Here is a 19,228-nt window from a genome sequence, read left to right as displayed (position 1 = left end):
CACACAAGCTACATGAGGAGAGAAAATGATAAAAATTGAAGCATGAGTAAGCATACTTTAAACACACATACTAAGTTGATATAAATGTAATAGTGATCTGAGCATAGTTGTTTTAGCAGTCTGTTGGTATCTACAATAGGCTACTGTAACATAATACCATAGACAGTCTGCATAATACACATTACCTAACGTTGAGTGAAAATGTTAAATATAATTTTTTCCCGTTTTGCTACAAAACATTTTTCGTCAGTACCATATACCTAAAGTAGAGGGCACTAAGAACACAATGCATGAGTATATATACCACCGAAGAAGTCAAGGCTTCAAATAAGAAGTGGGCAAGTTTTTTTGTAACACAACCAATGTTTTTTTATTTGAAATAAAGTGAATTGCATTTTAGGTAATAATATTACAGGCTCCAGTCCAAGGTAGGCGTATAGACTTAATGTGCCTTTATAATCTTCTGCATTTACCACAGACAATTTTTAAATGTAATGTGAAATGTAAGCATCTAAAAGCTAGCGACTTCAGCTACTCGCCTGACTGATTCCCGTGTACAAGTAGTGGTTGACGTTTAATGATTTTTTTACATAGATATTTAGCCTTTGTAGTAACGCACCGTGCTGCCTTTTTGCAACTTGCAAAAAGGCACTTAAAAGTGTAACCTTCGTGTTTCAAACTACGTTATTTCATTATTTCAATGTTACGATGCCGGACTTTGATTGATTGACTACTTCTTACAGGTACAAGGTCCCGTAGGGTACAATGGCAGAGTGGAACGCCTATTATCGGAATGGTGATGATGACGAAGATGATGATGAGACAGAAGAGGGGGATGAGTCCGGAGGTGAGACTATAGATGGCAGGCTAGCCATTGCTATGTTAGAATGTACATATGTATGTTTGATCATTGTATCACTCCAGACAGCGTTCAAAGTATGTACTGGATCTGTCCCTGACAGGTGATTACAAGCACACAGGCAGGGACAGTTTGGTGTTCCTGGTTGATGCCTCCAAGGAGATGTTCATCAAAGGGGAGGATGGAGAGCCCTCTAACTTTGACATGACCATGCAGGTACTGGCTTTCCTCTCATCCCTTTTCCTCATTCTTTCCGTTACCCTTTTAGTTCCCCATCTCTTGAGAATCCTCACTCCCAAACTGTGTAATTCCCTGCTTTATTTATGCTATACTTCCTCCTGCTTTTCCTCTTGTCACTCATTTCCGTGTATCCATGTATCCCACAGTGTGTGCGCAGTGTGTACACCAGTAAGATCATCAGCAGTGATAAGGATCTAGTGGCTCTGGTGTTCTATGGGACAAAGCACAGCAAGAACCCCCAAAACACCTTCAAACATGTGTATGTCTACCACGACCTGGACTCACCTGGTAGGTTTGCAGGAATTAAGTACCCGCTGATGGTTTACAGGCCAGTCTGCTTTTTATATCCACGTATTTTCCTCTGTCTTCAGTCCTCACCTATGTCTCCTGTTCTCTCCTTTTCTCATCCGGTCTCCCTCTCGCTCCAGGTGCCAAATGGGTCCAGGAAGTGGAGAGTCTGCGTGGGGAGAAGGGAGCCCGCCTGGCAACAGAGACCCTGGGCAGTGGGGACACCTCTCTGGGCGACGCCCTCTGGTGCTGCTCCAACCTCTACAGTGACATCAAGCTCCGCCTCTCACACAAACGCCTCATGATCTTCACCTGCAGGGACGCGCCACACGGAAGTGACAGCAAGCTCGACCGGCAGGCACGCACCAAGGCTGGAGACCTGAAGGAGACGGGTGGGTATGGAGACCGAAAGCGGCAGTTTGTCGTTTGACGTTCTGGTGAGGCAGGATTCCAGGAGACCTTTAATGCGGCCTTGTTACACCATCTGTCATAATTATAATTTCTCCCATTACTTCCTCGTTTGTCTCTCATTGTTGTTCTCTCCATAGGTGTGATCATTGACCTAATGCACCTAAAGAAGTCTGATGGGTTTGACGTGTCTCTCTTCTTCTGCGACATTGTGAGTCCTCCGGAGGATGAGAGTGAGCTGGGGCTGCAGCTGGAGGCTTGTGGGAAGCTAGAAGACCTCCAGAAGAGGGTCAGGGCAAAAGAGCAGAGGAAGAGAGCTCTGGCCAGGTAAATACAACTGTGGAACCTTCACCTTTCGTGGTGTTTTTGTGTTCTGTTTACGACCCCCTTCCCCTCTCCCTTTCACCAGGTTGAGTCTGACTCTGGGGGAGGGTATGAAGGTAGCAGTGGGTGTGTACGTCATGGCCCTTTCCGCTAAGAAACCTCCACCAATCAGGCTCCACCGTGACACCAATGAGCCAGCTAGGACCAAGACATGCCTCTACCACACCCAAACAGGCAGCCTACTGCTGCCCAGTGACACCAAGAAGGCCCAGGTAAGGAAGGGCTGGTTCATTTGTTCTCACTGCCAGATATGGAGAGTTTGTAAGTCATTGCTAATGTAAGGAACAGTTAGTAATGGAATGAAAACCACACCTATCCAAATATGCATATGATATAATATAATTACAGGTGTGTCTTGATGAATTATTAATATTCTATTCCTTTATTCTTTGATGAATGTGCTAATGATTAGTCGCTCTGTGTGTCTGTAATGTCTACAGCCTGTGTGTTCTTTATTATAGGTGGGTATTTTAGAGTTAATATATGTACATGGGATGTACTGTAGGTTTATGGGAACAAGCAGATAGTGATGGAGAAGGATGAGCTGATGTGGATGAAGAAGTTTGATGACCCGGGCTTGGTTCTGATTGGGTTCAAACCTCTGGATCGCCTGAAGCTGCACCACCACATCCGGCCTGCTGTCTTCATCTACCCTGAGGAGCAGCAAGTCACAGGTGTGGGGGGGGGGGGGGGGGGGTGTACTGTGTACATGTTCTAACACTGTTATAACATTCATGTAATAATGGGGAGAAAGCCAGTTGAAATCGTGTCACTTTGGTAGTAGGATTTTGGGGAAAGCCAATCATTGTTGTGACAAGAATTCTACAAACCCATATTTTCACCCTTCTCTCTGACTTGTCTTTCCAAAGGAAGCGCATGTGTGTTCACAGCATTGCTGCTGAAGTGCAGCGAGAAAGGTGTGTTTGCTGTATGTAGATACACTTCTCGCCGCAACACCCCTCCTTGTTTTGTGGCACTGGTGCCCCAAAAAGAGCAAGTGGATGAGGGCCAGGTCCAGATGACCCCCCCAGGTAACCTGGGACAACTGTTGGGGGGAGTTTCTGATGCTTATAATGCATCCTAGTTTTCTATCATGGAATACAATGGTATCACTCTGTCTGACTGTATGTTTGCACGTGTGTGCGCACATGCACCAGGCTTCAATGCCATCTTCCTGCCTTTCGCTGAGGACGTGCGCACCCTGGATGTCCCCCAGAACCCTACAGCCTCTGACACACAGGTGGACAAGATGAAGGACATTGTGCACAAGCTGTGCTTCAGATACAGGTGCAGTCTTCAGATATGTTCATTATTGACAACTTCACTCTCAGGCGTATGATTTCGGCCACGTAGTTATAGATATGTCTAGATATATCTTTTCAACCTTTTGACCCAGCAGGGTGTTTTTTGGGGGGGATATGGTAATAGGTAGGTCCTTGTGTGTTGCAGGAGTGATGCGTTTGAGAACCCGGTCCTCCAGCAGCACTACAGGAACCTGGAGGCCCTGGCTCTGGATCTGATGGCACCAGAACATATAGAGGACTTCACCTGTATGTACCCTGCCCACTCTGCCAGTCCATCTGGGACTTGCTGATTTGATGAATTGCAATGTTCTCTATTGCATTATTATCATGTACAAATAAGATATACACACTTTTCAATTGTGCTTCAAACATCCTTTTTTTCTATCTGTTTTTTTCCTGCTTGCTTCTCTTCTCCCTACCTTTCTCATTTCCTCTTGGTTCTTCCGATCTCAGTGCCTAAGATAGACAGCATAGATGATCGTCTGGGTCCTCTGGTCCAGGACTTCAAGGATCTGGTCTATCCTGCTGACTACAATCCTGGGGCTAAGACTGCATCCAAGCGCAAACCAGGTCAGACTGTGGGGTCTAGATAGTTTCAATATCGTATTACTTGCCTGTGTTTGTAAACTAGTATTAATCAGCTCTGCATTTGCTATCTAGTTCTAACTACTTGAAGCCTTCTGTTTATTATACAGCCGAGGCAGGGGGTGGAGCTGAGAAGAAGCCCAAGGTGGAGATGTCCAAGGAGGAACTGCAGGAACTTGCACAGAAAGGCACTCTGGCTAAACTGACGGTGCCGGTATTGAAGGACGCCTGTAAGCAGTTTGGTGTTCGAACCACCGGGACCAAAAAAATGGAGCTGATAGATGCACTGATGGCCCAGCTGACCAAATGAAGAGCTGTAGTTATCAGGCCAGCCTCAGTGGGAAGTTCGTTGGTTGTCTTTGTGATGGAAGAGGGGAGGCAAAAATATTATTAAAGGGCACTTCTGTGGAAAGAAGTGGTTTCAAAGTTTTGAGGCGCAAATTAAAATGAAACCTTTGTACTAGTGTATGGCTGTAACTTTAGATGTTGTAAAAAACTATCGTGGTTACTTATTGAAATTTTGCAATCTGTCTTAATTCGTTTCTGTCAGAATTAATTATATCACTGCGAAAATATATAGTCAACTTTTCTTGTCTCTGAAGGGCGTGTCTTGTATTGATAAGGCACAACATACAATAAATAAAGAAAGAACGTGGTCGGGCAAGTTCGACAAGACTGGGCTAGTCAAAAAAGTTAAGTAGGCTACTTGCACGTGACGGAGGGTGGTGCTTTTCCGCTAAAGGTACCTGTCCTTTGTAAATATGGAGCCATGCGATTGCAAGACGAGCAGCGCCTGTACAGCAACTTCCGTAAACTGCGCAGGTGGAACAACCGAGTTGGAAAATGCGGTAACAGGTGAGAGATGCATGAAAACAACTTTGTAAAGAACTTAACGATTTTTCACGATGGTAAACAAGTGAGGACACGCCAAGGGGACTGATAAACATGTAGCAATACTTCGTTTCTTGCACCAGAGTTCTCTACATAACTAGCCCAGGCTATCTCGAAACATGTGCAACTTGTGTGAACAAAGATTAAATCTAAGGCACACTTTGACATTGAGGTCTAGTGAGAAAGCGATTTTATTACCGTGTCAAAGCAGTGGACTCCTTTGTGTACCAACATGTTATTATTTTTACTAACATTTTATACAAATAATGTTTACATTTCTTTTCGTGACTCGTAAACAACACTACAATTGCTTTGATTTTAACGCTTGCTGTCTGTCTTTCGCTCTCACACAGACATCTCCTTACCTCTCCCTCTCATTTTGCTTAGGTCTATGGTTAGACTTCAACAGTGTACTGACTGCAGCCCTAACTGTGGTAGGCTACCTCCTCTACAAGTTCTCACAGGGTCAGTATCCACTCAATGAGTCCATATTGGTCCATATAGGCTCTCAGGTTCGAGGTTCGACCAAAATGGAATGTATGGAGAATGTAGGCCATTGCTTGGAATAGGCATTCTCTGTGTCCACCACCTAATCAGCGGAAAGCATAAAAAAAAGCGTGGGTCTCAATAGTGATATTATACAGCTTAGACAAGTAGCCTAAGTTATTAGACTTGGCAGCACATTGGAGTTACATCACTGCATGGCTTGAAATGACCTTTTATATGGTGTCTCATCATTACAGACTGCCTATTCAGTAATTTGGGGGGTTTCCTTGCAATTTTGGCATTCTTGAAATGGCATGTCTGATTGATAATCAATTTCCTGCTGCTCAACATTTGTAAACCATGTCAGTTTGGCATAATACTGTGGTCTTTCACAGCACTCCCAGCACTGATAAGATGGCCAATTCGTCTCTTCTGCACTCTGACTGGTAAGCAGACAGTTGAACCTCTGTGCTTGTTATTGAGTCACAGTTGAGGGAACACCATTTAGAAAGCACTTTTATCCAAAGCAGTATACATTTACATTTATTCATTTAGCAGACGCTTTTATCCAAAGCGACTTCCAAGAGAGAGCTTTACAAAGTGCATAGGTAACTGATCATAACAACGAGATAGCCACAAAACATTGCGAGTAGCCAAAACATGAAGCACACATTGTGAACAACCACAGTAAGTGACAAAGGGAAGAACCATAAGAGCATGTAGTTAAACAAGTTACAACTAGAGAGGGTACAATTTCTGGGGAAATTGTAGGGTGTGCTTGCTTGCGTCGGTTGTACAGGGATTTTGATGCCATTTTTACAAATGATATTCCTGTATATTTTATATAAAAATGCATAGGGCCTACTTATTATGTATAAATATTACATAGATTTAAAAGCATCATTTTTTTGCTGCTCATTTACAACTCAAAATACGAGTGAAGTGTAGAATGAAATATGATGTCTTCTCATTTCCCCTGCAAGAGGTAGCCTCATAGCTGAATCAAAACGAATACATTCCTAAGTACCGTTGTACTCCCGGAACAAGTGCGTCTTGAGCCTTTTCTTGAAGGTGGAGAGACAGTCAGTGTCTCTGATGGAGGTGGGGAGTTGATTCCACCACTGAGGGGCCTGACAGGAGAAGAGCTTGTGTTGGGACCGGGCAGTCTTGAGCGGTGGGACCACCAGGCGGTTGTCTGAAGAACACCGTAGGTGACGGGTGGGGGTGTAAGGCTGCAGGAGAGACTTGATGTAGACGGGTGCAGTCCCGTTCACTGCTCAGAAGGTCAATACCAGGGAATATCAGGGAAGTATAAGGGGATTTGAATATGCAATCTCTTAATCTGTAGTCAAATGTTATACCACTGAGCTATCGCCCACCCCATAATCTACATGTTAATGTTAAACACTGTTAAACCACCATATGTGTTGCAGGTCTGACAGCTTTGTGGAGCTGGGTGAGCCATCTGGTGGGCACTTTACGCAGTACGTATCTCCATATTTTACCATCCATCTCATCCTTCCTATTTCAGGACAGCATCCAGTAGAGCCGAACACCAGATGTATCTTCACTGACTACCTGTTATCTTTTACTTGGATGTGAAATGAATGCCTAACAGTCAAGCAGACATGTTGGTAATGTACAGTATGATTAATCATTGTGTGTTGCAGGCATACAAAGCCTGTTTAAGTGGCTGTCTCGTATTTGGAGGTTCTCAGCAGGTGAGAAGCTACTTAATCTTAACTATTTGTTCTCTTAAATGTTCTGTAACAGGGCTGAGTGATTAAGTTAAATAACTTTATCTTCCTCACAGCTGTGATCTCCAAACTCATCTCCGTGCCTGCTGTCATTAAAACCTTCACAGGTATACGGCTCTTTTCCATTACTTTTCTTCCCTGGGTCTTAGTTACCACCAATTTCTCCACCCTCACTGTTAACCAAGGTGTGGAATCTGTCAACAAACTCCAATAACATATTAGAATTGAGTTAGTCTGATCTTTATCCCTATTATTTGTGCTGGCTGTTCACACGAGCCAGCTGCAAAATATTTATCTTACTTTGTTTTTGTTTCTTTCTCCCAGTAAACTTCCGAGAGCAAGCTCCAGACAGAGATGTCCAATCACCCAGGTCAGGCAGCCCCAGGGAGCCGGGGGTGAGGCTCATCCTGCTAGGGCCTCCTGGAGGGGGCCGTACCTCCTTGGCAGACACCCTGCTGGGCTGCTGGCGCCCCCTACCTGAAGGCCAGGCAAGCCCTCTGATGGAGAGCAGCGGGCGGCAGGCAGTGGTAGATGGGGGGGTGGTGACGGTAGTGGACACCCCAGACCTATTTGGCCCCTCCCTGGATGACAGTAAGAGGGCCCGGGAGGTCCTGCGAAGCCTCCAGCTTATCAGTCCTGGACCCCATGCTATCATGCTGGTTATCCAGGCCCCAGGTTCTGGAGGTAGGATTGATCAGGATGCAGCAGAGGCCACCAGAGTCACACTGGAGCTTTTTGGGGAGGGAGCCAGCAGCTACATCATAACAGTCCTCACTCATGCAGACTGTCTGTTGCCAGGCATTTCTTTAGCCCAGCTCCTGGATACTAATGAAGGGGGTGTCAGGACTGCTCTGTCTCTCTGTGGCCAAAAGGCTGAGCTTGTGGGCAATGGCCCAGACTGCCCCCTGGTGGCAAGGAGGACAGTGGCAAGGCGGCTGCTGGACAGGGTGGTGGAGATGAGGGTACTGCGGGGCCACTTCACCCATGAGCTGCAGAGGAGGGAGGACAGCCTCAGGGAGGAGCTACTGACAGACATGGCTGCTAAATTGACTCAGAAAATTAGATGTGTAAATTAAGATAAAGGGAACCAGAAAGATGGAAGAGTGGGGGTGAAGATACTGAGAGATTATGTACTTTATAGGTTCGAGCTGCAATTTCTGGTGTTAGGGTTAGGTGTCATTTTGTAGGTTTGCTGATTGTCTTTGTCCTACATGTTTTCTCACTATGCACTGCGTGGATATTATGGTTATGGGATGTTTGTCATGCTGCTGATTCAATAAAATTCCCATTTTATTGATGCCGGAAAATACATTAAAGCATTCAGGGAGCACAGTGTGCACAATTACAAAATAAGTTAAATACATTGTATTAGCTCTCTTATGTAGAAACGTCATATACAATACGTTGAGGTATTTTCTATGTTTCATGATGTGGAAAAAGTACTTAAAATAAAGTTTTACTGGGCTGTATGCACTCAGGCATTCAAGCAATTTATCACCCTATGATCACATTGGATGTTATTGTTTTACAAAGATACACTGTTAGAAACAAATCACTCCCACCCTGCATGAAAATAAACTGGAATCTAGGGTTTCGCAGTCTCGTGGGAGGGACTACTGTACGCATTCAGGTCTGACGCAGACTATGACAAGCGAAAATGAAGCCAATGACGTTTTTGCGCATGCCCACGGAGAGGTATAGGAGCAACAAGGAAAAAGTGCTAGCTAGCTAAAGACAAAGGACCAAACAACCGCAGGAAAAGAGCAGAAAAGGTTGATTCGAGAGGATTATGACCACCCAAACGGGTATTACACGAAGAAAAAGGTGCGTGGTGAGGTTAAAATTGATTACGAGGTGATTGGTTGCTTGGATCGTTATCAAACGTCTGGAACGTACTGCAGGCTTTCTAGTTACCCACAGTGAGAGCTTGAACGACGGTTAATGTAAGAAGTTATAGTATTGATGACAATATATATTTTGTTTTATAAATCGAACTGTCAAACTGATTATGAAAATATACTGAAATGGTCCGCTTTAGCCAACTACAATGTGCTATTTACTAATCAGGGGGCTTTCTTATCTGGCAGTCAGCTGCTTAATGTGTATTCTAGTGCTAGGTTCCAGCTGACTATGGGGGAAAAGAGAACTAGCACAACGCCTGACATATCGGACTCTCGCTGTGGCAAACATTGACATTAGGGATGTCAACATATTATTGCATGATTACTTACTGTCAATTTCTTCTCCCTACTTTGCCAGCTGTTTTCCAAGGATTGCTTTCCATTGAGCCTCAACCACCCCGTCTGCTTCATAGTTTCCCTCAGCTTGATGTCTGGTGCTGCTTGGGGATACTAGAGATGGAGAGAACTGCAGTGCTCAAGTGACTGGGAGAAAGTCCTGAACACTTGTAAAACTAGCAATATGGAGGAAGTTGAAAGAAGAGACACACTCTGCCTTTTTGGACTTCGCAGTTTTTAAGCTGACATGTCTGGATAATTTCTTACATCTAATGATTTTCACGGGAAACTCCTCCTGATCTTCGGCACTCCACACTTGAATCTTTATACCGTTTTTTTTATTCCTCCTCAACATTTATAGCGACGGGTGTAGTGACCTTCGTCTTATTTCACTCCAGCCAGGAACTACCCCTCTCCTCTCCTCACGCCCCTCCAGCACCTGAGAGGTCGCAATGATGATGGTTGCTGTGGCTGCGTAACCACAACGATGGGGAGTGCTCCATGTTCCGGAGGGAAGGCGAGGGCAGTTGGGGGGCTGCAGGACCTAGGCTGTATGCCTTGGAAGGTCAGCAAACAGAAAGGGGAGGGAGGGGGTGATGTTGAGGGTCCAGGGGGAGGGGAAGAGAAGTCAGACCTGAGGCCATACCTCTCTCCTGCCCAGGCTACACCCCCTCCAGCTATTTACCACGAGAAGCAACGCCGGGAGTTGTGTGCTCTGCATGCTCTCAATAACGTCTTCCAAGACAGGGCAGCTTTCAGCAGAGACACATTGCAGGACATTTACCAGAGGTGTGTGTGTGTGTGTGTGTCTCTCTTGTTTCTGTTTGTTACCTCTGCTTTCCATCTCTCCTGTGCTCTCTCTCTTTCTATCTTGCTCTCCTCATTACTCTCTGTCCTCTCTCCAAAGACTCTCCCCCGGCACCCTGGTGACACCTCATAAGAAGAGCATGCTGGGAAATGGGAACTATGACGTGAACGTCATCATGGCGGCCCTGCAGACTCGGGGGTTTGAGGCCGTGTGGTGGGATAAAAGAAGGTAAAGCTGTGTGATGTCACTTTCATAGAATTTGCTGTTCTTTTACTACTCATGTTTTTAGCGCTATTTGTGAGTATCTGTCTTGAATCAAGCCAGAGTTAGCCAAACCAGCTAGCTTATTTCTCCAATTTCACACAGGTCCACAATTTGTTTATACAACTCAGTCATGTTCCATCAAAAAATATTATTGTACATGGTTTGACTGACTTAGTATAAAATGCGTTCACGTTCTGTTACTTGGAGAGTTATTGTCTTCAGGGCTAAAACAAAGCAAATTGTCACTGATCTTTTGCCATTTGAAAACAGAGAAAAAGTATTTGACCTTCTATGGCAAATATAGATGCCGCAACAATGTCAAACTAGATCGAATTTAAACGAGTACTTCTAAACACAACAAACATCCTGTAAAGTATGCAGTAAAGTATGCATTAACTTGTTTGTGCGTGTGTTTCCTCCAGAGATGTGGCCAGTATAGCTCTCACCAACGTGACAGGCTTTATCCTCAATGTGCCGTCCAACCTGCGTTGGGGACCTCTCCGTCTTCCTCTCAAACGCCAGCACTGGATTGGTGTACGAGAGGTGGGTGGGGTCTACTACAACCTGGACTCCAAACTGCGCAGCCCACACACCATCGGGAACCCTGATGAGCTCAGGTAAGTTCATGTGTGTGTTTGGGTTTAGGCTGCCACTGTGTAAATGCCTGCAGTGATTCAGTAGATTGTCTTGGTACAGTGTAGTAGTAGTAGTAGTAGTAGTGGTAAAAGCTGATTTACGTATCTCCACTAGGTGGCACTACACAGTAACTTACACTGTTAAGCTACCAATTTATATAGTACCAAGTTTATTGAATGTTTCAATCTGTACTAACCACTCACAGCTATTTTTCATCAGGTAGAAATAGTCACTCACATTTTACAATGTTGATTAGACTTAGTGTACACTCTAATAATACAGCTGCACTAATATGCATGTGTATGATCTTTCCACTCCTATCTGATAAAATCACAGGAAGTTCTTGCGTCACCAGCTGAGAGGGAAGAACTGTGAACTGCTATTGGTTGTCTCTGAGGATGTGGAGGTTCACCAAACCTGGAGGTCGGAGGGCTGCCCGACCAGCCAATGATATCTCATGATGTTGCTCAGGACACAGGCATGGTCCAATCAGGGGACAGCGGGATGAGGAAGAGTTATGCTCAGCCAATCCACAGGGAGGCAGTCAAGCCAGACTTCCTTAGTTTGTTTTGTTTACATTGCTGGAATCTGGCTGAAGCGATGAAGGATTCGAACACATACAGGGAAATCACTCAGAATCACACTACACACAAAACACACAGATCTACGAACCTTTATGTTCGGTGTTTGGGATTCTAATGTGTTTTTATAGATATTGACTATTTTTCAATGTCATTTTTGATTTAGATTTTTTGTACATTAACCGTTTCCAGTTGTTTCTAAGTGTGGGAGGTGTGTAATATGACTCATCTCCTTCCTGTGTCATTAGCTGTTTCTGCTCAAGTCCTGTACTCACAGATGTCTTTCGTGTGGCTCTCCTCTCTCTGTCTCTCTCTTTGCATTTCTCTCCCTCCCCCTATTTCTCTCACCAGATGTGTCTTTCCTAGCTTCACTGTAATTGTGTATGTTCATCTCATCTCAGCCTTTCTCTCATTCTGACATCACCTGTTCACTGTTCAGGCCTCCACTCTGCCAAAACAGATCCTGAATCACAGGCACAAACAGTATCAGGTCTGTACAAACACAGTGTGTGTATGCTGTACATACATACTGTACGACTGCAAGGTAATGAAGCAAATGCCAAGCACTTCTGCCACCATACTGTCTTTGTAGACATCCTCTTATGTTGTAGCCAGTCTCAGAAAGCAGACCCCAGTCTCTGTAAGTAGAGACTGTACAGTAGCCAATGAAAAGTGTCCTGTATCATGGGTCATGTCACAGCTCCTGCGTATCACAGGGTCTCTGTAGCCGATAAGCTGGAATGTCCTCTGTTTGGGTCAGAGCTGGATCCAAACCAGAACTGGGGTTCCCCTTAACTATGATGTGTTAAAGTCATATCATTATGGGAGACTGACAGCAGAGACCTTTCTCTGCAAATATCAGATGTCTGCATGCCAAATTCTCAGTTGTGAAATCTGTAGGCCTGTACTGTTCAACCCAGGTGGAGGATGGTCAAGCGACAATGCATTGTGGATAGCTGTGACTGTGTCTTGGCTAGGGATGAGACACTTCACATCTGACAAGCTGAGTGAGTTTAGGGGAATTTGAGCCTGTTACATGATAATAGTAGGCAGTAGCAGAGGGAGCCATTTAGAAACTGAAAATTAGTTTGGAGAGTGACATTGAGGGGAAAATGAAAGTTGGTGGTTGTCCAGTCAGATATGTGTTGTTTTTGTTGTTGATGTTTTGAAATCAGCCTTAGGAGAGATTTGTGTTGGTGGCTTTGTAGCTGTCATCACAGCAGAGCTGTGTGTATTTTTGAAGAGTGATAGATATGGCCTTAACTTGTTTACAAAAGAAGCAGTTATTCTCTCTTCACCTAAAGAAGAGATATATTTAACCCTGGTCCGTATGGGCTTGGTTTGTGGAAATGTACTTTTACCCATATTGAATATGTAATACTTTGCCTAATGTTGCTGTGGTCACAACTGACAAGTCATTTGATTGCTGGACTTGAGATGGGGCAGTCCACAAATTGGATACATCATCCCATCACTACTACACAAAAAGTTATTAATGTTGTGAATTTTTGCTTTAAGCCATGACAATCCTACCCACCTCTCCTGTCACAGGGTCCTGGTTCTTTCACGGTTTTTTCTTGTTTTCCACAGAAATAAAATGCTTGTAATGGCACTTTATGTATACCCTCAAGTGTGAGTGCGTCATTTCTTGCACAATGGAAAGGGGGGGGGGGGTGTCGGAAAGGTTCCCAGAAATGTAGTCCATTCTTCCAAGTAGATATTATGTTACTATTTTTTTCATGATGTTGATTGTAGGGTTCATGACGTTGTCATCTGCGTGCGCAGACCCATGCCTACACTGCCGAACTGACAGCAGGGCCTGTTGGGAAGGAGCGCGCCTAGCAAGGACGCGCTGTTTGTGTCTCGGGGACGCGCCAAGCAGTGCAGATGTGTCGCAGATTTGGAAAGTCACTGTACGTACGGAAAGATCTAGTACAAGGAAGTGAAACGGGGAATACAACCTCCTAACTAAAACGAAAACAAGGCTTAATCGAGAGGGGAGGGGCAGAGAAGACGGTTTTGTTATGCGACAAGCATTCTCATGAACAGTTACTTTTTTGCATTGGACGTAACCACAGTGAACAGTCGCTATAACAGTTTGTGCGTATAGTTGCCTATTGGTTCGATCCTATGGAGCTGTCAGCTATTGGCGAACAAGTGTTTGCCGTGGAATCAATCATTAAAAAAAGAGTTAAAAAGGTATGTGCATCAGTGCATGTTGCATGTTCCATTTATATTGTTATGTAGGCTACAGTTATTAGAGCTTTTTAAAACTGGTATTACTAAAGAACGCTTCTTTTAAATGTTGCTGGATAATTGCTATGAAAAACCCTTGCACTAGTTAGCTAGCCTACTTTTACCCACTTCAGATAACCTAGAAACACACATTATATTCCAAAGGGGGCGGGGGAGCGGGGCGACTATCCCTTTAACATAACGTGGAGTGTGTTGCCATTGCATTGTAGCATATGCGCTGTCGGTCCCTCTACATTTAGTAAGAGGACGAAATCGGAACATACACATCTGAAGTTGGTTCTGGTAATATGCAGAATAGAGTAGTAGTAGGCCATGATGATTACGCATTCGACAAGACTGCGCAGTTGAATGATGCGCTGAAAGATGAGGGTTTTTGCAATGACTAGGGAGGTCTACACGCGGGTTTGCATATCCGTGGTTTCTTAACTTAAACGTTCATGTGCAGTCACTTGTATTACCGTTCTTTCCTTTGTCTTCTCGGTCTCGATCTTTTGGTAATGTTCATTAGTACAAACGTAAACATCTGTCAGGTGATGGTAACACACGCACACTTAAACTGATAGCCTATAACTAGCCTACATCAGCTACAGATGCTTCGACCGGTGTTGGACCATTTTTGGGTTATAAAAATTCCACCCTCATATTTGAGTGAAATCTCTAGAATGTTTTGCAAGAATTCCTGATGGGGAGGGGAGGGGGCTCGTGAGGATCCCTTATCCCCACTGTTAAGTACGCTCCTTGGCTATGACGTCATCCTCACTAGTGGGCTGTCAAACCGGGAAGCTATAAGCATTACCGGCATGAAGATAACGTCATCTTGGAATACTTACCGGTAGGAACAGGACATCAACATGCCATCACAGAACATATATAAAATTTGCATTTACCGTTATTGTGGACTAGTAGCCCCCCAGCATTGAAACTTTATCCCACTGACACTTCCTCATTGATGGTCTGGATCATGTGTGTTTCAGGGAAATGTGGAATACCTGCTGAAGTGGAAAGGATGGCCTCCCAAGTGAGTAGAAAAACTCTACAATAGCTCTAGTCCTGCTATCAGAGCCAGTCACTGTGTACACTGTAGGAGGGAGACCCCCTGAGCAGCAATAAGTTGGGATTGCTCTCTCTCTCTCTCTCTCTCTCTCTCTCTCTTTGTATACATATTTGCAGGTACAGCACATGGGAGCCTGAGGAGCATATTCTGGACCAGCGCCTCATTCAGGCCTATGAGGAGAAGTAAGGGAAAGACACAACACAGACACATATCATTTTATGTGTGCATATATGGCCAGAGAAGATGAAATGCAACTACTAACTATGGAGCTCTAGTAATAACTCATTAACTGACTCATCTTGCTGCCTCCCCAGAGAGCAGAGAGACAGAGCCTTGGGACATAGGAAGAGAGGCCCCAAACCAAAGCGACTTCGGCTACAGGTAGGTTCAGGAAATGCATCCATGGTTCAATGTGTTTGTCAGCTTCTGAATGTCTCTGTATGGGGCATCATTTCCCATTGCATGTCACCAGTGTTAAATATCTCCCCCATATAACTCTCACAGAAGTCAGAACAGTATATCACAGTGTACGCAATGTTGAGAAATGAGTAAATTAGAGGATATTAGATAATGGTCTCTTCTTCCTCACCCCCCCCCCCCCCCACTTAGAACACAGTCTACACTATGGACTTGCGGAGTGCCCACAAGGCTCCAGAGAAGCCCCAAGCTCGCCTGCGTCTCTCCCTGACCCGCTCACTGGATTCTGGGGCTGAGGAGCAGACGTATGAAGCCTGCCGGAGAAGCCTGCCCCCACGGCTGGACGACCTTAAGAACCAACCCCACAGGTCACAGTTTGTGTGTCTCACTGCTCCTCCTCGCTCCCCCACCCCAACACAAAACAAGGACTGGGGAGGGAGGGAGGAGGGGAATGAGGACGAGGAGGACATGGAGGAAGAGGAAGAAGAGGAGGTTAGACACGAGTCAGTCAGACAGACAGAGATATGTGGTGGCATGCTGAATGGTAAGTCATTATCATGAAGCGTTCCTTACTTTGTATTTAGGTTTACTTGGACTGATGCGCTATCATTGTGTTTAGATAGAGGTGAGTATTTAATTTACCCCTATTCCAAATCTGTCTGGAGGTCAGAGAGCAGGGGCATGAGCATGCTGATCTACTCTCCCTATAAGTTATGTTGCCACCTACTAGTGCATGGACTCTGAGTTAGACATGTTGGCCGTCTGGGAGACAACCAGAACTGCTGTTCCATCATCATGTTCGGAAAACAATCTGTTCTCTGTCAAGAGATAATATGGGCTATGTGGGCTGTCATTTCAATATTTCATATTGTTTATAGTTTCATTCATTCAAAATGTTTGTGGGATGATTGAGAGAGGAGAGAGACACTTAATTCGAGTTAATGCATCATTCACAGCAGTGCAAAGTCTACTTATTGGTGTATTGTACAAGCAAGAAACCAGAATTCTTATCTGTCTTTCGTTATGACAAAAGTATAATGGAAGGATAAACTATTTACAGCATCTCAAAGAGGTAACATTAACATGCAGGAAAGACTTGATGCAATCACAGTAACTCTGCCCTCTGTCTGACTGTTTTTCCCACCCAGGGCAGATAGGGACCATGGAGTGGAGCTCTGCTATTGGACCTGAGGAAATGACAGCATCTGAGAGGTCAGACGTTTGGAGCCCTGTGATTGGCCCAGGAGAAGTGACAGTCACTGATGTTACAATCAACTCCCTGACGGTGACGTTCCGAGAGGCCTTGGCAGCTAAAGGTTTTTTCAGGGGCCTGGGCTTGGAGTTCTAAGACACACAGCGACAAAAGGAGAAAACTTTGACAGGGAGGGGGGAGAGAGACAAAGAGAGTGAGAGGGAGAAGTAGAAAGAGAGAAGGGTGGACGCTTTGGAAATATGGAAAGCTCTCAAGTTCGACTTATCAAATCTATTATTAGTTTCCTCCTCTACCCTCCCCAGCCTAGACAGTGCAATCTCTCTTTCTTCTTATCCCTCTATCGCCTCTTCCACACTAACTTCTACTGTTCAATTCTATATTTGAGCATTCTGAAGGGTACAAGATGCTGTCTACTAACTACATTGAAATGGTCATAGACACTCATACAATGAGATATTCAGAATACACTATAGATGCCACTAGCCTGTACAAAATGGATTTGTGAAGTACTTATCTAGACTGTTATTTTTTGTAAACATGTGGCTTATGAGTTTTGTATGATTGTTCAGATCCTCTGCAAGAAGACCACAATCACCCTGCATGCCTTTTTACATGCCTCACACACCCACACAATGGTGTATTGGACATTATTTTGTTACCCCAGCCACTTAGTGTGATATTAAACAAATATGTTGTTTAAAAACCAAGAACTATGACTTGATAACAGTCTGTACTGAATTGCACTGCATTAACATCGTGAACTTGATGTGTCATCCCTATGGAATCTTTCTGGTTGGCTCCCATTGGTCAGAGGTTGTTTATCCAACTGGGGTGATTGGTCAGAGTCTTGTGACTCTACACTCTCTCTGTGACCACAAAGACATGAGTGGAAGTGCCTGATGTTTCTGTGCCATTTGCAGGACTAGCACACAAACATAGAAGCTGCCCCATCTATTTTGGTCTGATAAGAGTGAATGAACTGTCTTTTGTTATGATTGGAGCTTATAACTCCACAATGAATTATAAGGGTTAAACTGAGAAGAAGCATAAAAGGAGTGTGATGGATGTATTTGTGGTCATTATTTTTCTATATTGATATGAATGTAGTGTATTTATTCTCAGAGAGAGAACCTTTGTGTATCTGTCATGTAGCAGATGAACTGAAAAGTTTTTATAACATTTTGTGATGAAGATTGTGCTGACTAATACGATGGCCATTATGATTATGAGACTTGACCTGGATAAAGTACCTTTGGTAAATACTGTCAGTTTTAACTACTTAGGGGTGCACTTCATTTAGGTTGACCTGTGCAATTACATGAATGGAACAATCCCCATATGTGCAAACTCTGACATATATTCAACATACAGTTACCCTGCATATTTGACTATTGGAATTGACCCAGGTCTGGATGAAATCAGCATGTTTGATGTTGCCAACATTTGGTTCCAGCTTTGTGCTGCTTCTTGAGTCATTGCTGAGTAAAGAAAAATTGCACTTTATGTCCAGTTCAGAAATGTCCTGTAGTAAAATTTCTGCAATATATCTTCCAGTCTACAAATGTCCATGTGTATACCATTTTTATTTCTATTGTACAAAAATAAATGTATCATGTTTAACTAGAGGTTACGTATTGAGCAATAGTGTGAGAAAACCAAGCTGAGCTGGAATTAGTGCACCTCTGACATAACAGGTGAATGTAAAATGAAGGGCATTACACCAATCTATTTTTCCAATAGTACAAACATACTTTATTGTACAATTAAATTATTGGCAAAAACTCAGACCACCAAAATAACTTAAAAAAGAAGAAACTAGTGAAAATGGAGCAACAGGTTTTTTTGCTTCCTCTCAACAAGCACCAAAATGTTAACAAGAGAAAAAAGTGGTCAAAGATTCAATTTGAACACTAAACAAATATTAAATAGTCTCATTTCCAGTCTCTTAAGAAGAAACGATAAAAACAAAACAAGTTGTTCAGTTGCCATGGGTTTGTACAGTGATTCAGTATGTTTTTACACTTATATGCATTTACATTTCTTCAAAATGGCATGATATGCTCAGCAGCCCCAAAGAGGTGGCACAGTGAGCAGTGTCATTTTGCATTACCACAACTTTAATACAAAAAAACAAATCAATCTAATTCCTGTAGTTTCAAGTTTTATTCTCAAAAAAATAAAATTAAATAATATTTCTATATATAAAAGACAAGTGTTGTTTCTTGTTTTTTATAAAATAAGTCTCAAGATATATTGCCACTGTTTGTGTTTTGCCCCATTCCCCATCCCCAAACTTGGAGAAAAATAGTGAGCATGTGTATCTTATGTCATTCTCCCAATATGAAGCAAATGACCCAATTCATTTGAATGATTATTCCATAAGCATTCTCCTCTTGCCCCTTATCTCATTGTGCATGTGTTTAATCATGTGAGAAGTGTTGGTGTTCACAGCAATCATTTAGGAGTGATTTGTTGCTACCCCCCCCCCCCCCCCCCCCCCCAAAGTTGGTCAGAAAATACACAAAGGCTCATTGGTGCTCAGACAACCTATAACACCTCC

At 43.8% G+C, this 19,228-nt stretch overlaps 3 protein-coding genes across 8 annotated transcripts; all 3 read left to right on the top strand.

The window, feature by feature from the left end:
* Positions 1 to 313: 313 nt before the first annotated feature.
* xrcc6 (X-ray repair complementing defective repair in Chinese hamster cells 6) lies at positions 314 to 4,382 on the top strand. Its single transcript, XM_067244633.1, has 13 exons — positions 314 to 428; positions 744 to 847; positions 963 to 1,075; positions 1,246 to 1,387; positions 1,528 to 1,779; positions 1,936 to 2,122; positions 2,205 to 2,391; positions 2,685 to 2,853; positions 3,049 to 3,210; positions 3,337 to 3,466; positions 3,629 to 3,729; positions 3,937 to 4,053; positions 4,179 to 4,382. Exons 2-13 carry the CDS (start codon positions 766 to 768, stop codon positions 4,376 to 4,378), a joined length of 1,842 nt encoding a protein of 613 aa, XP_067100734.1. The 5' UTR covers positions 314 to 428; positions 744 to 765; the 3' UTR covers positions 4,379 to 4,382.
* A 417-nt stretch (positions 4,383 to 4,799) lies between these two features.
* On the top strand, positions 4,800 to 13,349 carry josd1 (Josephin domain containing 1). Of its 5 annotated transcripts, none has more exons than XR_010877485.1 (8): positions 4,800 to 4,923; positions 5,347 to 5,393; positions 5,841 to 5,891; positions 6,879 to 6,929; positions 7,116 to 7,166; positions 7,259 to 7,309; positions 7,527 to 9,026; positions 9,462 to 9,924. XR_010877485.1 is itself a non-coding variant. In XM_067244636.1 (6 exons), exons 2-6 carry the CDS (start codon positions 9,927 to 9,929, stop codon positions 11,596 to 11,598), a joined length of 645 nt encoding a protein of 214 aa, XP_067100737.1. In that variant the 5' UTR covers positions 8,274 to 9,026; positions 9,462 to 9,926; the 3' UTR covers positions 11,599 to 13,349. The 5 variants fall into 5 exon arrangements, 3 of the variants coding, with proteins under 3 accessions (XP_067100737.1, XP_067100735.1, XP_067100736.1); XR_010877484.1 differs by having other exon boundaries at positions 4,826 to 4,923; positions 5,347 to 5,424; XM_067244636.1 differs by lacking the exons at positions 4,800 to 4,923; positions 5,347 to 5,393; positions 5,841 to 5,891; ... (1 more) ...; positions 7,116 to 7,166; positions 7,259 to 7,309 and adding exons at positions 10,101 to 10,228; positions 10,347 to 10,475; positions 10,934 to 11,128; positions 11,484 to 13,349 and having other exon boundaries at positions 8,274 to 9,026; positions 9,462 to 10,004.
* A 266-nt stretch (positions 13,350 to 13,615) lies between these two features.
* Positions 13,616 to 18,232, top strand: cbx7b (chromobox homolog 7b). Of its 2 annotated transcripts, XM_067244637.1 has the most exons (7): positions 13,616 to 13,927; positions 14,748 to 14,816; positions 14,959 to 15,002; positions 15,155 to 15,220; positions 15,353 to 15,419; positions 15,648 to 15,999; positions 16,604 to 18,232. In XM_067244637.1, exons 1-7 carry the CDS (start codon positions 13,859 to 13,861, stop codon positions 16,801 to 16,803), a joined length of 867 nt encoding a protein of 288 aa, XP_067100738.1. In that variant the 5' UTR covers positions 13,616 to 13,858; the 3' UTR covers positions 16,804 to 18,232. The 2 variants fall into 2 exon arrangements, with proteins under 2 accessions (XP_067100738.1, XP_067100739.1); XM_067244638.1 differs by lacking the exon at positions 14,748 to 14,816.
* The last annotated feature ends 996 nt before the right edge of the window (positions 18,233 to 19,228 follow it).

This window comes from Osmerus mordax, chromosome 10 (assembly GCF_038355195.1).
Source record: "Osmerus mordax isolate fOsmMor3 chromosome 10, fOsmMor3.pri, whole genome shotgun sequence".
NCBI classification, from domain to species: domain Eukaryota; kingdom Metazoa; phylum Chordata; class Actinopteri; order Osmeriformes; family Osmeridae; genus Osmerus; species Osmerus mordax.
The sequence above is the reverse complement of the archived record's forward strand: the minus strand, read 5'-3'. Positions and strand labels throughout refer to the sequence as shown.

Bases quoted from the DNA above. Each gene is read 5' to 3' on its own strand.
- cbx7b (XM_067244637.1), top strand. From the start codon at position 13,859: ATGGAGCTGTCAGCTATTGGCGAACAAGTGTTTGCCGTGGAATCAATC. The intron at 14,817-14,958 runs GTAGGAACAGGA...TGTGTGTTTCAG, and splicing joins TCATCTTGGAATACTTACCG to GGAAATGTGGAATACCTGCT. The intron at 16,000-16,603 runs GTAAGTCATTAT...TTTCCCACCCAG, and splicing joins ATGTGGTGGCATGCTGAATG to GGCAGATAGGGACCATGGAG.
- josd1 (XM_067244634.1), top strand. From the start codon at position 9,927: ATGGGGAGTGCTCCATGTTCCGGAGGGAAGGCGAGGGCAGTTGGGGGG. The intron at 10,476-10,933 runs GTAAAGCTGTGT...TGTTTCCTCCAG, and splicing joins GTGTGGTGGGATAAAAGAAG to AGATGTGGCCAGTATAGCTC. The intron at 11,129-11,483 runs GTAAGTTCATGT...ATAAAATCACAG, and splicing joins GGGAACCCTGATGAGCTCAG to GAAGTTCTTGCGTCACCAGC.
- xrcc6 (XM_067244633.1), top strand. From the start codon at position 766: ATGGCAGAGTGGAACGCCTATTATCGGAATGGTGATGATGACGAAGAT. The intron at 3,730-3,936 runs GTATGTACCCTG...TTCCGATCTCAG, and splicing joins ACATATAGAGGACTTCACCT to TGCCTAAGATAGACAGCATA. The intron at 4,054-4,178 runs GTCAGACTGTGG...TTTATTATACAG, and splicing joins TGCATCCAAGCGCAAACCAG to CCGAGGCAGGGGGTGGAGCT.